This window comes from Photinus pyralis, unplaced genomic scaffold (assembly GCF_008802855.1).
Source record: "Photinus pyralis isolate 1611_PpyrPB1 unplaced genomic scaffold, Ppyr1.3 Ppyr1.4_LG5, whole genome shotgun sequence".
Lineage (NCBI taxonomy): Eukaryota > Metazoa > Arthropoda > Insecta > Coleoptera > Lampyridae > Photinus > Photinus pyralis.
This window is the reverse complement of record NW_022170596.1, coordinates 24,846,933-24,859,445: the sequence shown is the minus strand read 5'-3', so window position 1 is coordinate 24,859,445 and position 12,513 is coordinate 24,846,933. Positions and strand designations below refer to the sequence as shown.

Genomic DNA, 12,513 nt, shown 5'->3' with positions numbered 1-12,513 from the left:
ATTTCGTTGCGTGGAGATGTGGAGTGGCCTCCTCGGTCACCAGACCTGTCACTTTGTCACTATTTTTTATGGGGCTACCTAATAGAACGTGTATACATACACAAACCACATACACTTGAAGTCAGAGGAGTATGGACAACTTCTCACAACGTCTACAGGAGTGTATGGACAAAACCGGAAAGCATTTAACAGATTTTATTTTTCGTACGTAATCAATGTTTTAATTTTTTCCTCTTTAATTTTTATAATGGCAACATCTAAGGTACACATTAAAAAAATAAATTTTGAGTTTCGTTTAAAAATGAGTGTGTAACTGTTATTTCAAATCATCCATACCTCCCTGCCCAACCCTGTATAAAATTCCTGTGAAAATTCCATAGCACTCTACCTATACGTACACGAAATCTGCCAGATCCTCAAATGAAAGTCTCTATGGAAAATTCCACTTTAAACTATGTACTAACTAATAACGATAAAACCATCCCTGACATCCTAATAGAATCATATTACTTAATTAAGCTAAAGGGATGCAATTACACACGTTGCAACCTCTAATAATATGAGCAACAAAATTACTACGTATCTACATAACGAAAACATCTCGTACGCGCAATCTAGAGGAAACAATAAATCTACCCCTAAAAATGGTACGTATCATGGTATGCATAAACGCGGGAACATACATGAACAGAACAACATGTTCTGAACATCATTTTATATCGTACTCCGCGTCCCATTTGAAACAGTGATCACTCTTTATCTACCCGCACGGTTAAAAGAGCGACTTAGACTACTCATTCAAACGTATTAAAATGTCAATTTAACACTTGCTATAAAATACAAGGCGTTGATAGTTCTGGAATTTAAAAAAAAATGGTTAAGTGTCTCAAGGACTGTTCAAGCATCCCTAGAGAGGACTCTTCCCAAAAGCCTTTAGCTTAAGGCTGGACAGTACATACAGAACGGAGTATGTAAAGTTGCCTATCGTCAATCCCCAAATTTGGTTATAATATTAATTTGTGTTCGATGGTAGAAACATATAAACCAATTATAATGCACATTTTCTATCTGTATAAAACAAACCGCGCGGGGAAAGCTATATTTTCGCGCTCTCGAGGTAAACTTTTAAGTCGTTTTTCCAAGATAACATTTTAAAAAATCCCGGTGTTATTGTCTAGTTAAATCATTCACCTTTCACCCTTTCACCCCTTCTTCATCTTCACTCAGAATTCAGATACCGTGGAACGAAATCAAGCGTTTTCGAGCAACGAAACGTATGTACTGTCCAGCCTTAAGATTTTCTCATTTGTTTAAGAGCCGATTTGAGTGTTTTAAGAGGATATTTTTAAGAATATTTGGGTTTTAAACGCCTTTAAAATCACTTAAGAACCCTTATAAGTCGAGCTTTATTTGAATGTAATCCTTTTGTGGGTTTTTTATAAGATCGGGAAACCCATCGCCAGAGCCTTCTAAAGGAGAGTCTTGACAAGGCTTTTAGCGTTGAAACGCATTTCTTTAAGAGCTCATGGGATTTTAGAGCCCTCTCTCTAAGAGTATTTAGAGCCTTTAAAGAGATTTGGACCTGTCGATTCTTTAGGTGTGTAACTTTTGCGAATCAAGTAGGTAATGCGCGATATAGGTACAGTGATATTTACATATAGGGATTTCGTGTATAATTTACCTCTACATCTACTTTTAAATGACAAAATCTCTTCTGAAGAGCGCCTAATATTTTATGCATCCAAAATAACTTCAAACAAATAAAGATCTGGCTGTCATATTATAATTAATCTGAGTATTGCTGCTGTGGCTTCACAGAAAATGAATCTCTTACGCTCCTAAACTAGCAACAATATTCAGAATAAGAAGATTCCAATGAGTAAGCCGTTGGGGGCGCTAAAAACGCGGTAGGATTTAAACTGTGTAGTCCAAGATACCCAGATTTTTCAAATCTATCAACTTCATACTGTCACATTTAGCTCAAATTTGGGCATAGTGAAATTGGCAGTGAAGGGAACAGAAACAGACATGGGTTCCCGAATGTCCTGCGACACCTGTCCCACTGCAGTAACAAGCAGCGTGGTAAACTTATCAGACTCAGTAATTCTTCGCGTTGCCGACGGTTTTGTGACGCTTCCATTTATATACTGCGCACTATAATTTTTCTTTAAAGGAGTTCAAAACCCCAAATCCCTAGTACCTGAACCACCGTCGCAAGAAGATCAATCATGGTATGAAAAACTGAAATGCATAGACGACTCCCATTCGCAAAAGACAGGAATAAACATTAAAGACATGGAAACTCTCATTATAAGCCTTGAGGGACGTCTACGACAAGGAATAATAAAAGAATCTTGCTTCAGTGCGTTGGTAAAGCATGACTAGATTATTCTTGATAAAATTTACTAACTCGAAATTGTTCAGCTAAAAAGCTGCTATAGAAATAATCCCAATTGTTCCTTACACTGCATGAAGGAAAGTAAGGAATTCATAGACTGTGTAGATGCGATACGCCTACAGCACATTAAGGAGGTAGTATTGCAAGAACAAGAGAAAGTGAAAGAGAGCAAACAACATAAAAAACGACCGTATAATTAACACTTCCTATACAAACAACAATAAATCACAGTTCACCGCTTTTCCAAATTCTTAAACTTGGCCTCCAACCGTTTCGAGTAAGCATCTAACTTGTAAGCCGCCTGTTCGAGTTTCGCGATACTATCCTCAATTTGGTCAATTTGATCTAAGTAAGGCTGCAGACTCGTATCTAAAAATAAACATGCTTATAATCGCGTAGTAGACCATCTAAAGGTACATTTTTCATTCAGTTCCCCTATGCTTTTAGCAATGTTTGTAGCAATGTGCTTCATGTCGGAGTACTTTGTTATAGTAGCCCTATTCATGTTCTCTAAAAGCTTGTATTCCTCCTGAGTTGCCGTTAATTCACCGTACAAGTAGTCGGCGGTTTTGGTGAACATAGTGGTTGCTAGTTGGCTCAGGTTGGGATCGTGGGGATCGAGCGCTTCGAAGCTCGATGTTGAAGTCGACAGCGTTGGGCCTACAAGTAGATCATTGGAAATCGAAATGTTGATTAATTCTACGACCTTTTTTCGGCGAATCTGTAACACCGTCGGATTCCACCTCTTCTGCCATTATTTGTTTATTTAAAAAGTAGTAAATATAACCTACAAATTGACGTTTAAACGTCAATGTCAAATATCATATGGTGGACTGGGGCGTGGCATACAACAACACGCTGTTGCCACTTAGGCGAGATTGGACCCAATGCTATGGAGAGCTCCCAAATGGTTTCCAGGGTCTTATAAGTGCCTTCCAGACCATGTTTGCACCTTTTCAATTTAGGCACCTCCGAAAAGGGCCTATAAAATGTGACCTAGAAGATAATTTCGGAGAAACACTCCCCTAACTACTTGAAAGAGTACAACAGTTTTCAGAACTTCCAACACATATTCAACATCTTTCCGGATCTAGTTAAGTCTTTTCTCGCTTTCTATGCCTTTTTTAGTGCATGGCTAGCACGAGAAATACTCTAGATAGCGTTTAGAGCACGATTCAGTTTTTTTGACAAACAAAAGCCTTGTAAGAGACCCGAAATAGCATGTAAAGCTCTAGAAGGGGAGGAAGGTACTTATATACCACATGACCCTAATTTATATATAGCGCCGCATTACGATAACTAACTTTAGTTTAGGCCACAACAACCAAGTTAAATCAGTAATCAAACATATTTTCCTAGACACGAATAAAAAATGAGAACTTTTATATTCTGGGTCGTAATTTGGGTTCGATTAAACACAAAGCTAATTATTTACAGACAAAACGCATTTATCTCTAAGGCGGATCTAAGAAAGCGGCAGAGCAGCTCGGTGTGACCCTACGAGGTCATTGGATTTGACTGATTTTCAATAGGTTCGTGACATGTGGTTACCGTGTTCACGGAAAGACGGACAGCAACGATGCCTCTATAACACCTCGCTGTGCTATGCTCTGCAGCTTAATAAAACGGTCTCTTGATACTGCCAGTTTCCCATCCATTCGGAAACTCCCGGTACATCTCCGAGAGGACGGCAACTCGCAATACTCCCAGGCGCCACCACAAATATGTGATCAAATTTCGGTTCGGCATCGCTGCAGTCCATACCTTGCTGTGTCTCCCGTACCAGCCTATGCAAAGTTTATTATAAATGAAATGTTATGTCACATCATATGCGACCACTCAAATTTAAAAACAGGATGTGGTATGTGATTATTTTATAGAAAATGATCGATTAAACCTAAACGTCATCAACCAAAGAAAATGTTCCTGCACACATTAAAATATGGCATAGCATGTGCCAGAATTTTACCTTCTAGAGTAGTGTATAATCGGCCCGTGCTCATTCTCCAATGCCAAAATAGTCGGTACTACGAATCCAGCAGAAATTACAAAAACTTCGGTCACAAAGAAGAAAAGGTGCCAAAGTTTTCGAAGTACTATCACTCTGCATTAGTGATTTTGTTTATACTGCCTTGTATAAACTACAAATGGTAAGTAGACGCTGAGAAATGCAAATGTCATGGTCCAAACGATTTAGGATAGGTTCGATAATCTTTCCTCCAGTAAAGGCACATGATGACTCCGTATCTAGTCGAGAAGATTTGGAGGATCGTATGGAGGAGCAGCAAAGACCGAAAAAGCACCGTAAGGAAAAGGTCGGATTTCGTGACCGCAAAGTAAGTAGCCAAGTTTGCTATTAGCAAAATTACAAAATGAACTGCTGGAAAGATTATAGAATACGAGAATCGTATGAGAGCTTATTCCACACCAGATAAAATTTTCCGTTACTTTGCCACAGTAAAACTCACTCACTTACAAGGAACAGACATTTATATGACACCCGACGATTTTCTAAGAGCAATTACACCCGGATTGAAACAACCCGACGGTAAAATTTATTTTAGTTTTGTTTGCTTGATGTACGGTGTGGGATTAAATGTGCTAATTGAGCTGAAAACTCGTCATTTTGGATTATACGAATCTCTCCCTTTTTCATGCTAACGGTTCACTTTACTAATCTTTTGCATGGTGCTACAGATAATTGAATATGAAAATCGCATAAGACATTACTCTACACCCGATAAGGTGTTTCGTTACTTTGCGACGCTACAAGTCCAGGGATCGTCGTCTGATCAGCATGAGATTTACATGACTCCCGACGATTTTCTTAGATCTATGACGCCCGGAATTAAGCAACCTGATGGTTAGTTTATTAAATGGCAGAAATTTAAAGATATGTTAATAAATGTTGTTTCTTTTGTAGATATTTTCTTTTTGCGTATATTTTTGGCGTTATTTATTTTGATGAATTTATATTGAAGAGTTATCCATTATGTGTTTATCAGATCTATTCACACAATGCTGTTTTGTTGATTTGTAGACTTCCCAATTATAAATCCAGTGATGCAAGAGATACAAACATCACGTGATTTCCCACATAAATTTTATTACTGTATGTAATTAGCATTACATTTCTCATTCTCTGGTGTTTCGAAATTGTGATCATATGCAGTCTGAAAGTGTCGACCTATATTTTTTCGTACCTATCCACTTGATTCTATGATTATCTGTATCTAGGCGAAGCAAGTTTTGCTCTTGGACTTTAAACTTTAAAAATTTGAGATTGATGATCATATCGTATGATTTTCTCACTAGGCAACAACAAATTGTGATTAAAAGCAGCTTGTTAGAAATTGATTGCAATCACAAATTGGTGACCATTATTGTCTATGACTATTGTCCAAGTTAAAGCAATTGGAGTTTAGGTGGATATTATAAAAGTCTGATTTTCATACTATATTGCTCATCCTGAGATCTTGTCTCATTTAATCTCAGAAAGTCTACTGTTGATTTTTTAGACAGATAAGTAAAAATCACCATTACTCCCAATGAACCTTAGGGTATAATGATTAGTTGAAACTCCATAATTCTCCAATCTTAATAAATTATGCGAGTCATTAATTTTTGGAGCTTTTAATTGTTTTGTTAATTTTCATTTGTATTTTTTGCGCATTGCTTTTTTTGAATGCTGTTTTTTGTGTGGGATTAAGGAGAAAGTTTTTGGCGATATGTTCTGTGTAATTAAATGAGATACATGGATAGATGCATTCCTGTAAAAAGTTACTTAGGACGCGGACTGTCTGACCGAGATATTTTATCATACAAACGGTATACTATAAGATATATTTTGACAAAATTTCCGATTACTCTCAAGCAAAAATTACGATTAGAAATGGCAGAGTGTGTGTTTAATCCAGAGATTATGTAGGCAGTTTTCCCCTTTGCAGCAAAAGTGTACAGTATACAGGGTGTCTCAGATCACGTGGGTATTATTTATAATGTTACAATGAATTAGCCACTGCAATTAAGATTGAAAATAGTGTTCCACAAGGTTCAATCCTGGGTCCACTGTTTTTTATATTATATCCTGCGAATTTTAACGTTTTAAGAAATCTTCAGGGGCTTTTTATGCGGATAATTCTCAGCTTAATTTTAGCTGTGAATAAGAATGAATGTAAGCAAACAAATTATTGTATAAATGCTGATATCAATAGCCATGGATAATTCTCTCAATGTTAATCCTAATAAATGAACTTGTATTTTATTTTGTTCCGATATAATATAGACTTTATTAGTAAACATATTAAGATCCTTGTAAATAATGTAAATATTTTTATAGGCACGGAAGTAAACAGCCTAGGTATAATTATGGACAACAAATTGAAATTCGACTTCCATGTTGGTAATACAATAAAAGCAAAGAGTAGGTACCCATAGTAAGAGAAACGGTATGGTACAAGGGCGTGTAAGCTCTAAGAACTCGCACCGCTAGGATTCCAAAAGCGGGCCCTCGCGTAGAGGTAGCCAGAACTAACCACCTCTTTAAATATTCCCCCGTAATGAAAATTTACAGAATTGTTTATAGAATACCGGTTTAAAATATTTGCGCGATTGTTATATTTAATTTAATAATAATAATAATAGCCATTTATTGAGTTGATACAGATTGGTTAAAAATTTTCTTTCTTATTGGCTGATGGTTGTTAATTAGATTGGTATTTTCCTGTTTAGTTTGTATCTAGTAATTAGTAATTACAGGTACAATTATAAATTACAATTGTTATACATTATATCCTCGATTATATCATTGTATATAAGGTGTATGTGTTACTGTAAAACTCAGAAAACTAGTAAATCCTAGAATTAACGTGTTATAAACCTAGGATTTACCAATTTCATCCGGTAAAACAATGAAAAAATGTATAATTTCGGAGTTCTGGCACCTCATGACAGTTAATCTTAGGATTATCTAGTTTGTGTTGGCAAATCTCACACTTGCAGATGTGTTTGATTATACTAATAACAGCTAATTCATTAGTGTACACGAGTTCCTGGTAAACGGTGTGTTTCATAACAATTTATTATTATTATTATAAATATACTGTAGCGAATATTCTAAAGCGATGTCGGGGCGCCATCATGGCGATAAGGAATAAAGGCGGATGTGACGCAATCTTTCCGGGAAATATGTATTTATTCAGAATCCGCACTATTCTAGAAGGTTCTAAATTATGATGAAATAAAACAAAGTTTTGAAAGAAGTCAAAACATTCTCGCCATATAATGCTAAAACCCCCCCTGGTCGCGGTGAGAACGTTTCTTTATTAACAAAAAGTCTGGCGCCATAAAATGCGATCGTACTGTCATGCCCACAGCATTTTCTAGTCGCTGTCCATGTAGTCCGACTTAGGAGCTGATCGATAACACTTTAATGACTGATTGGTCTATAACGTTCTTCGTATGTCTAACGACAGAAGTTCTGGCGTACATTCCGCCAACGCACGATCCCACATTTGGATCAAATCAAATTATAAAAAGGTTACATGCACAATTTACCTGTGCCCAATTCAGTTCGATGGTGTTAAACTGGCAGTGCTAAGGCGGCAAGTATCAAACTTTGTGGCTGTGCTCGTGCAAGTACTTATCCACCTTGTACTGTTTGGGCGATGTTATGGTCATTGACTCTCTGTTGAAAGTACGGCTTGGTCGAACCATTTGTTGGATGCTGATCGACGGCAACGTTGTGGTAATTCGTGTGGCCCATCACAATCAACTACGGCTCCTCCGAATTCGGAACAAACTTCTATTGAACCCACTGAAAGAACAAGTCACAGTTCATGTCACCGTGGTAATCCGCGTGTTTGGACTTGGTACCAAAGATCAGTGGACAATTACGCGCTCTAAACAAAGTCGCCTTCGTAGCCCGTATTCACGATCACGTACTCGCACTAACATCTCGCTTCCTCACACTCTTTGGCGTTTCATCATGCCACGAAGTGAAGCGTTTGGCAAACACCAACGTTTTGTCTATAAACACGAACTGCCGTTTTATGGGAGATAAACCGCCTTGCTTCAGCGCACTGTGCGGACTGAAGTTCCCAACCGAGCCGCCACTCGCCTGAAATCGGATAGTGAGGTAATGTGGTACTAGCCTATAAGTGTAGAAAATAGCATATTTACCTCTTGAATGTGCCTAACTCAGCGGCCGAAGAGGATCTCCATTGACGTGCTCGGCACAAAAAAAAAGCAGCCAGATTCAAGACAAACTGTCTATTGCTCTCGCCTAATCGTCTGCAGGGCATTGTTAAAGTTTATTCCTCTACAAAGCAAATGCTGAAACATTTCACGACATAATTCACTGCTACACTTACCAATTGGCACAATATGAAACAAAAGACAAACTATGGATTGTTTTTTAGCTCACAAACTCATAAGCTCTGATACACGATTTTTTGTATCAATTTCTTTCTTTTTAAAGGTTTCTATAATTTAAAATTTGCCGAGAATTACAGAATTTTTCAGTAAAAACTCACGACATTTTTACAGAGAACCCTTTCTCGAGTCTATGGAGAATGTTGTGTAAGCAAATCAAAACAACCATTTTTTCTCAGCCACCATAAGCATAACACATATAAAAAACGATTTTACGGAGGTATCTCAACAAATTTCGCACTAGATCAATTTTCCGTCAGTGCGAGGTTTCTTAGGCACAAATAATAAGTTTCGGAATACGAGCCATTTTCTATGGGTGTAAATTAACTTTCATTGCATCTTTTGGGAGGCAATTTACCACATACGTGAAATGTGTTAGCAAACGTAATGGATAACTCTGAAATAAAAAATTCACAGTACCAATTTGCTTTCTTTCTATTAGAATGAGGTACTATTTGCAGCTGTCCAGACTGGCTTGGAATCATTGATTATGTAAAATCAGGCCAAATAGCAATGGTTCCGAAGTTTTCATGTAAATGTGCGGTGGGTTATACTAACTTTATTAACAGAACGTCGTAATTAAGGCAATTGGAACGTTTTGCAATTTGGCACTTCATCATTCACATGTGCATCTTTCAACTTGCTTGTTTGCTTCTAGCTTTGTGTACATTTTGATTATACATTTACACTGTTATTCAAAAGTCTACAGTATTGTTATAGAATACAGATTTTGGAGGACTTTTGAATGACCGATTATTACCTAAGCGGTTAACTAATAGATTATCTTGCAGGGTTGGGATTAGACCAGTATAAAAGATACGATCCAAAGGTGAGTAACAAAGTGTTTATTTTAATGTAACTTGAGGTTGACCCTATTTATGTCGCACAATATTTAGTTTGTGTTGAACTATCTGTATTACTTTAAATAAAGTAATTAAACTATAACACACTGCAAGTATCTGTAACACTTACTTACTCTATTTAACTTGTTTGTAACTGTGCCTATCAATGTTCATACTTAAATACCTCTATTTTTCAGCATAAGCTCGAGGTAATACTTTTCTCTTTTCGCACATCGCTTATTTGTTTGTAATGTTTTGCTTTCTATGTATATATTGGCATGGTCGCTTTTGTCTCATAATTTAAAATATATATTCATACTACACAACACTGTTTGGTCAAGGTGCCACAATACTCAGGTCCTCAAAATATGAGTTATGGAATAAAAATTATTACTATTATCAGAAAGTCGACAAATGGATACCACCCAGTTGGATTTTTTTAGTAGAAAATTTCATCAAAATTGCGTATTGTGCAGCTTACTTTTTCTATTATTGCTTATTTGAGTACAGTAACAACTTCCGCATGCCAATTGTAAACCAGTAGCTTATTAACCGCGCTTGTTTATTTTTAAATAGAACATACAACAAAAACTAGAGTTAACACTTGACGAAGACAGCATATTTTACAAGTTAGGATCCTCTGGCTTGATCACATTCTCCGATTATATTTTTCTCCTAACAGTACTATCAAGTGAGTATACTAGAACGGTTTTATAATTATACAGTTGCGTTCGCTTTAAGCGTCCAGAAGACATTTCGAGATCGCATTTCGTATGTTCGACCTTAACGGCGATGGTGATGTCGATTGTGAGGAATTTGAGAAAGTAGCTACGCTAATTCGTCAACAAACTAGCATCGGGTCGCGTCATCGTGACCATGCGAACACTGGCAACACATTCAAGGTGCCCCTTCTTATTGTAACAAATGGGGAATACACAGATTGTTACAGGGAGTGAACTCGGCATTAACAACCTACTTCTTTGGTCCGAATATGAAACAAAAGCTAACGATCGAGAAATTTCTCGACTTTCAGAAACAGCTACAGCGCGAAATTCTAAGCCTCGAATTCCAACGTAAGCATCCGGACGACGACGGTAAAATTAGCGAGGCCGATTTCACAGATTTGCTGCTCGCGTACAGCGGATTTCCCGAGAAAAAGAAAGCGCGTATGCTTAAAAGGGTTAAGAAGAGGTAAGTGGAAGGCGCCTGTGAATTGTCATAATTGCGTTTGTAGTTTTAGAGATCACGGTCAAGGCATAACTAGGGAAGATTACTTAAATTTTTATCATTTCTTAAACAATATCAACGATGTTGATACTGCACTCACTTTTTATCACATCGCCGGAGCATCGATTGATGAAATTACTTTGAAACATGTTGCCAAAACCGTTGCGCATGTTGATCTCAGCGACCATATCATCCATGTGGTTTTCACAATTTTTGATGAGAACCGTAGGTTTATTTTCTCCTTTGGACTATTTATAAAGTTTTTCATTTCAGAGGATGGTCAATTAAGTAATCGTGAGTTTATAGCGGTCATGAAAAATAGGTTGTTGAGAGGATTAGAGAAACCAAAGGATACAGGTTTTGTCAAATTTATGCAGTCAGTTATCAAATGCGCTAAAGACTCAACGCCTTCGTTTTTTGATATGTGAATTTGTACAGCACGCTTTAGTTGAATTTGTTTATATATTGTTTGTAGTATTATTTTCAGTTTTTAAAATTATTTCTATAAGGCTTCTTTCCATGTCTAGTAAATTAAATCTTATAGCGTTTGATGTTCAATTTGGTATGTAATAAATTAATAAATTTTTTTTGTGAACTTTTATTACCAACATTAATATCATGAATCTTTTTTATTGATTTATTGCTCCATGTGAATTATTTGGATATATTTAATGTAGCTTTCTTTAAGTTATCGATTTCGAAGCTCACTTCATCATCAGACCTTGCTAAAATATATAAACGACTAGTGAGCCGATAACCTAATGAAAATAAAAACATTCAATTATTTGCTTCCCTCTACTTACCTGCTACATTAAATCATGAATCTTCTGTGGACACCGGTACAGATATAAAATAATTTTAAGTCCTGATTTAATTAAAACTGCTATACCTGCATTACGTTTTTGAAATACATCCAAGTCTCGACACAGATGTGAATAAATTACCCAATTATTGAGTGTTTTACTTTAAAATCCTTATTTTCAAAATTGGGCATACAAAACAGTTTTAACTAATTCAGATATTTACCAAATTTTTAAAAAATCCATATTGCCAAATCATAAATTTCAAGAACTTTTTTGTTTTTTGATCAATAGACGAACTTTTTCTTATTACAGGTAACTTTTGATTCTCCATAAAAAAAGGCTCTTGAGTTTTTTTGATATAATGTATACTTTACGAAATATTTAATAAATTCGAAAAAAAAACAAGATGGCGGCCATTTTTTTCCAAGTTCCACCAATGGGACAAAGTGCGATTTTTGAGGGGTTAATAAGGACCCTATGGGGTACTCATTTTTTCTACCTTAACTATTTTGACTAGCCTATATGCACAACATAAAGAAGAAAACTATTAGAATCACTCCAGTGACAGCAGGGCTGTCTGGCAGGCACTTAAAGTCAGTTAAAATTACTTCTAGATTGGTTTGCGAATGTCGCCATGCACTAGAGCAAGTGGCAAGCCCTTGGGCTCGCATGGGTCAAAAGGGATGCTGGATCGAAAGACAATGAGAAAGCTGATGAGCGGCCTCAAAACAGGTGTTTTACGGTCCAGAGGCGGCTCTTCCACTTACAGTTGCAACTGTAAACAACTTAACTCAAGACACTCATGCCCAGC

The 12,513-nt window shown here is 36.7% G+C and overlaps 3 protein-coding genes across 6 annotated transcripts; 2 read left to right on the top strand and 1 right to left on the bottom strand.

The window, feature by feature from the left end:
• The first annotated feature begins 1,805 nt into the window (after positions 1–1,805).
• LOC116171369 lies at positions 1,806–2,638 on the top strand. The gene is made up of 3 exons (XM_031488161.1): positions 1,806–2,122; positions 2,174–2,370; positions 2,425–2,638. The coding sequence occupies exons 1-3, from the start codon at positions 2,029–2,031 to the stop codon at positions 2,596–2,598; spliced, it is 465 nt and encodes a 154-aa protein (XP_031344021.1). The 5' UTR covers positions 1,806–2,028; the 3' UTR covers positions 2,599–2,638.
• On the bottom strand, positions 2,572–3,256 carry LOC116171371 (biogenesis of lysosome-related organelles complex 1 subunit 2). Its single transcript, XM_031488162.1, has 3 exons — positions 3,105–3,256; positions 2,816–3,058; positions 2,572–2,767 (listed from the first exon to the last, which is right to left on the bottom strand). The coding sequence occupies exons 1-3, from the start codon at positions 3,151–3,153 to the stop codon at positions 2,631–2,633; spliced, it is 429 nt and encodes a 142-aa protein (XP_031344022.1). The 5' UTR covers positions 3,154–3,256; the 3' UTR covers positions 2,572–2,630.
• Positions 3,257–4,191: 935 nt separating this feature from the next.
• Positions 4,192–11,486, top strand: LOC116170967 (calcium uptake protein 1 homolog, mitochondrial). 4 transcript variants are annotated; one of them, XM_031487558.1, is made up of 10 exons: positions 4,192–4,548; positions 4,596–4,734; positions 5,096–5,261; positions 9,622–9,659; positions 9,870–9,881; positions 10,249–10,363; positions 10,414–10,574; positions 10,622–10,863; positions 10,907–11,124; positions 11,173–11,486. In XM_031487558.1, exons 1-10 carry the CDS (start codon positions 4,319–4,321, stop codon positions 11,325–11,327), a joined length of 1,476 nt encoding a protein of 491 aa, XP_031343418.1. In that variant the 5' UTR covers positions 4,192–4,318; the 3' UTR covers positions 11,328–11,486. The 4 variants fall into 4 exon arrangements, with proteins under 4 accessions (XP_031343418.1, XP_031343419.1, XP_031343420.1 ...); XM_031487559.1 differs by lacking the exon at positions 5,096–5,261 and adding an exon at positions 4,787–4,946 and having other exon boundaries at positions 4,193–4,548; XM_031487560.1 differs by lacking the exon at positions 9,870–9,881 and having other exon boundaries at positions 4,193–4,548.
• Positions 11,487–12,513: the final 1,027 nt, after the last annotated feature.

Coding starts and splice junctions, on each gene's coding strand:
- LOC116171369 (XM_031488161.1), top strand. CDS start 2,029: ATGGGTTCCCGAATGTCCTGCGACACCTGTCCCACTGCAGTAACAAGC. Junction 2,123..2,173: donor AATTCTTCGCGTTGCCGACG/GTTTTGTGACGC, acceptor TTTTCTTTAAAG/GAGTTCAAAACCCCAAATCC. Junction 2,371..2,424: donor AATCTTGCTTCAGTGCGTTG/GTAAAGCATGAC, acceptor GAAATTGTTCAG/CTAAAAAGCTGCTATAGAAA.
- LOC116171371 (XM_031488162.1), bottom strand. CDS start 3,153: ATGGCAGAAGAGGTGGAATCCGACGGTGTTACAGATTCGCCGAAAAAA. Junction 3,059..3,104: donor TACAGATTCGCCGAAAAAAG/GTCGTAGAATTA, acceptor ATCTACTTGTAG/GCCCAACGCTGTCGACTTCA. Junction 2,768..2,815: donor AGGGGAACTGAATGAAAAAT/GTACCTTTAGAT, acceptor GTTTATTTTTAG/ATACGAGTCTGCAGCCTTAC.
- LOC116170967 (XM_031487558.1), top strand. CDS start 4,319: ATGTTCCTGCACACATTAAAATATGGCATAGCATGTGCCAGAATTTTA. Junction 4,549..4,595: donor CCTTGTATAAACTACAAATG/GTAAGTAGACGC, acceptor CAAACGATTTAG/GATAGGTTCGATAATCTTTC. Junction 10,575..10,621: donor ACACTGGCAACACATTCAAG/GTGCCCCTTCTT, acceptor AGATTGTTACAG/GGAGTGAACTCGGCATTAAC.